At 28.1% G+C, this 4,899-nt stretch overlaps 1 protein-coding gene across 1 annotated transcript; it reads left to right on the forward strand.

Annotated features, from left to right (window-relative positions):
- The first annotated feature begins 215 nt into the window (after positions 1 to 215).
- On the forward strand, positions 216 to 698 carry LOC145849086 (ribonuclease 3-like). The gene has a single exon (XM_082954165.1). It carries the CDS (start codon positions 216 to 218, stop codon positions 696 to 698), a length of 483 nt encoding a protein of 160 aa, XP_082810291.1.
- Positions 699 to 4,899: the final 4,201 nt, after the last annotated feature.

Below are 4,899 nucleotides of genomic sequence, written 5' to 3' on the forward strand. Positions count from 1 at the left end.
TTAAATATATGAAAAATAAACAGATTACAGATATTTTAAAAAAACTTAATGTAAATTATAGTGACATTGATTACTATATAGAAGCTTTCTCTCATTCTTCTTATATAAATGAAAATAAGGATTTAGAGATAAACAATTATGACAGACTAGAGTTTCTTGGAGACTCAGTTTTAGGTCTTATGATTTCAACTTATTTATTTGAAGCAAACGAAGATATGACAGCAGGAGAAATGTCATTTTATAGATCTAAAGTAATTAGGAAAGACTTCTTAGGTGGGCTTTCTAATAAGTTAGGATTTAAAGACTTAATAAAACTTGGTAATGGCGGAAATTCAAACAATATTTCTGTCTCAATATACGAAGATGTATTTGAATCTTTTATAGGAGCTATATACAAAGATAAAGGTCTTGGAGAAGTTAAATCATTTTTAGAGGCTCATTTTTTTCCTGAAGTAAAAAAAATTGATCTTGCTGATTTAAAAGATAGCAAAACAAAACTTCAAGAACATCTTCAGTCTGAGAAAAGAAAACCGGTAGTTTATGAGTTATTGAATGAAAAGAGAGAAGATAAAAATAAAATAGTTTTTGAAGTTGTTGCTAAAGTTGAGGGTGTTGTTTTTGGAAAAGGAAAAGGAACTACAAAAAAAAATGCTGAGCAAGCAGCAGCATTAGAAGCTTATGGAAAAATGGTGAAATAATGTTCTTGAAGGAAATACACGCAGAAGGGTTTAAATCTTTTGCAAAAAAACAATAATAAATTTTGATGATGGACTAGTTGGTTTTGTAGGACCTAATGGTTCAGGTAAGTCAAACATAAACGATGCTATTAGATGAGCTTTGGGTGAAAAGTCTTTAAAAAAGTTAAGAGGTAACTCTAACTCTGATGTTATTTTTTCTGGTTCAGTAAATATAAAATCTTCTAAGTTTGCTGAAGTTTCATTAGTTTTTGATAACTCTGAAAATTTGTTAAACACTGAATACAAGACTGTTAAAATTACTAGAAGGCTTTTTAAGAATTCTGGAGAAAATGAATACTTCATTAATAAAAACAAAGTAAGACTTAAAGAAATAAGAAATCTAATACTTGATACTGGTTTAGGTAATGCTTCACTTTCAATAATATCTCAAGGTACAATTTCTAAAATAGCAGAAGCTAAACCGTTAGAAGTTAGAGATCTTTTAGATGAAGCTGCAGGTGTTGCTAAGTACCAAATTCAAAAATCAGAGTCTGTAAGAAAACTTGAAAGAGTTCAGCAAAACCTTGAAATTATGGAGGTAACTTACAATGAACTTAAAAAACAGGTTAAGCCTCTTCTTAATCAGTCTGAGAAAGCTGCCCAATATTTAGACTTTAAAGATAAACTTAGAGATTTAGAGTTAGCTTTAATAACTAAGGAGTTATCTAAAAACAAAATTGAGATTGACACAAATTCTGAGGGACTAGATTCTTTAAAGTTGAAGAGAGATTTAACAAGAACTAAGATATCTAATGTTGAAAAATCTATAAATGTAATTGATCAAAATAATTTAAATTTAGAAAAGGAATTGAGAAATATACAGATTGAACAAAACTCAGTTCACCAAAAAATAAACAATATTAAGAGTAAAGAACAGCTAAAGAATGATACTGAAAAGAAAGACTCTTACAAGGAAAGAGTTACTAATTTAGTTTCTTTCTATAATTCTCTTAAAGAAGATGACATAGAAATAAAAAATGTTATTTCTGGAATAAAGGAAAAACAATTTTCTAATCGTTCTGATATACAAAAAATGGAATCAGAGATTTCTGAAAAAATTTCTCTAATTGCTAAATATAACTTTAATATTGAATCTTTAAAAAGTTCTAAGGATAAAAAATAAAGGGTTAGGAGGAACTATTAGTTATCTACTTGAAAACAAATCTATGTTTCCTGGAATGATTGGTTTAGCATCTGATTATGCTGATTTTAAAAAGGGTGAAGAAAGCGAATCACTTAGTGACTTGTCTCTTTTCTTACTTTCAAAAGTAGTTACTGACAATAAAGAAACAGCAATTGATATATCTAATTTTTTATCTAGTGAAAAAAAAGGTAGGGTAGAAATAATATCTCAAGACGAGTTTCAAGGTGAAGTAATACCTGCTGAAAAAGAAATATTGGTAACTAATATGGAGGGTTATATTGGAACTCTACTAGATTACCATATAGTTCACAAAACTCAACTTAAGTCTATAATAGAAAAATTCTTAAACGGTTTTTTTGTGTTTAATACTTTTGAGAATGCATTAAAAGCGTCTAAAATTATTAAATCTAGTTATCCAATAATTTCTTTAGATGGCATTTTAATAAAAAATGGTTTAGTTATCTCAGGTGGAGGTTCTAAACTTAAGAAAGTAGATATAAAAGAATTGTTAAGTGAACTCGAAAAAAAACTAAAGATTTCAGAAGATGAAAAAAATATTATTGAGAAAAACTTAGCTGAGAGCAAAATACTATTTGAAAATATCTACCAAGAACTTTCTTTTAACGAACAAAAAATATCTAATACAAGAATAAAACTTGAAGAGACAAAAAATCAGATATCAATAATTAAAAGTGAATATCTTCAAAAATACGGTTCTTCAATAGATGTTAATGAGAAAGTATTAGTTGATGTCGCAGATAATAAGGAAAAACTTATGTCTGATTTGGAAACACTTAATTCTAGGATAAACTTTTTAAATAACTCTAAAGTTTCAAATTCTAAATCAATTATAGAAAGTAGAGATAAGTTAAAGTTGCTAAATGAAGAACTTCTTTCATTAACTGAAAAAATATCTAATATTACAAGTCTTAAAGAAAAAATATCTAGTGAATCTAGTAGGTATATTGAAATACTTAACTCAGATTATAAAATGACATATGAAAATTTAGTTTCAGAAAATCACAAACTAAAAGTGTCTTCTGAAGAAGCACATATAGAAGTTAATAAGTTAAGATCCAACATCGACTCTCTTGGATACATAAATTTAGAGTCTATAGAAGTTTATAAGTCTGTTTCAGAAAGATATGAAGATATTAAAAGTTCGTTTGATGAAATCAAAGAAAGCAGAGAACTTCTTTTAGATTCAATATCTAAGTTAGATGAAAAAATGCTAATCAAGTTTACTAAATTATTTGATGACGTAAATCTAGAATTTGAAAAAATATATTCATCTACTTTTAACGGAGGTACAGCAAAAATCAAATATACTGATCCCGATAATATACTAGAATCAGGAATTGACATCGTAGTAAAACCTAAGAATAAAAGTATTACAAATATTTCTCTTTTCTCTGGTGGAGAAAAAGCTATGATTTCATTGGCATTCATTTTTTCTATTCTTACTGTTAAGAAAGTGCCATTCCTTATAATGGATGAGGCAGAGGCTTCTCTTGATGAAGCTAACGTAGAAAGATACGGTAAATTCTGTAGAGACTTAAATACAAAAACTCAGGTCATCTTAGTTACACATAGACCGGGTACTATGGAATTATGTGATGTTTTTGTATGGAGTAACAATGGAAGGTAATGAAGGTGTTACTAAAATTTTAAGTGTTAAACTTTCAGAAGCAAAAGGAATATTAGGAGACAACTAATGGGTTTTTTAAAAAAAATAAAAGACAAAATAACTAGAAAAAAAACTCAAGATGAAGTAGTAGAAAAAATAAAAGAGACCAATTCCACTACTTATAAGAAAGGTTTAAAAAAAACTTCTTCTTTTATAACTAAAAAACTTAATAAGTTAAGGGAATCAAAAATAAAAGTAGACTCTTCTTACTTTGAACAAGTTGAAGAAATACTTATAATGTCTGACGTTAGCTATTCAACTGCAAATGAAATAATATCATTACTTAAAAAGAAAATAGCTAAGAAAAAAGTTGAGGATGTTTCGTCATGCAACGAACTATTATTTGAATCAATTTATGAAAACTTTGGTACTTTTTCTACTGACCTTAATTTCAACAAAAATGGATTAACTGTTTTCTTAGTAGTAGGAGTCAATGGTGTTGGTAAGACAACAAGTATAGCTAAGCTTGCAAACATGATTAAAGAATCAGGAAAGAGTGTTAGAGTAGCGGCTGCTGACACATTTAGAGCAGGAGCTGTAAGGCAGTTAGAGGAATGATCAAACAGAATTAAAATTGACATAACTAAACCTATTAAAGACAACCAGGATCCAGCTTCAGTAATATATAAAGCAATTGATGACGCAATTGAGACAAACAATGATGTTCTTATTTGTGACACAGCAGGTAGATTACAAAGTAAGAAAAATTTGATGGACGAACTATCTAAAATAAATAAGATTATTTCTAGCAAAGTAGAAGGAGGATCTAGTGAAACAATTTTAGTTATAGATTCAACAACTGGTCAGAATGCCATTTCTCAAGCTTTAAGTTTTGATGAAGTAGCAAAACTAACTGGTATCATAGTAACAAAATTAGATGGTACTTCTAAGGGAGGAGTCCTTTTATCTGTTAGAGATCAAATAAAAATCCCTATAAAATTTATTGGTCTTGGTGAGAAAATAGAGGACTTACAAACATTTAGTTTAGATGAATTTATTTTGGATTAACAGATGGATTAGATATAAATGAAGACAAAGAATCTGAACAGAAATAATCTTTTATTTGACTTTTATAGTAGATTAATAACAAAAAGGCAATCTGAACTTTTTTCCTTATACTACTTTGAAGATCTATCAATGGAAGAAATAGCAAAGCTTTTTGGTATATCAAAAGCCGCTGTTTCAGACAGCAGACAGTATTAAAATAACTACTTCTTTGTTTGAAGATTATGAAAAAAAATTATCTTTGGTTGCCAAACACCTTAAAAGAATAAGTATATTAGAAAATGACAAAAGCAACTTATCTAAAGAATTGCTTAAAATCGAATTTG

The sequence above is a fragment of the Thalia democratica genome, unplaced genomic scaffold, assembly GCF_965202585.1.
Source record: "Thalia democratica unplaced genomic scaffold, ktThaDemo2.hap1.1 HAP1_SCAFFOLD_2069, whole genome shotgun sequence".
Taxonomy (NCBI): domain Eukaryota; kingdom Metazoa; phylum Chordata; class Thaliacea; order Salpida; family Salpidae; genus Thalia; species Thalia democratica.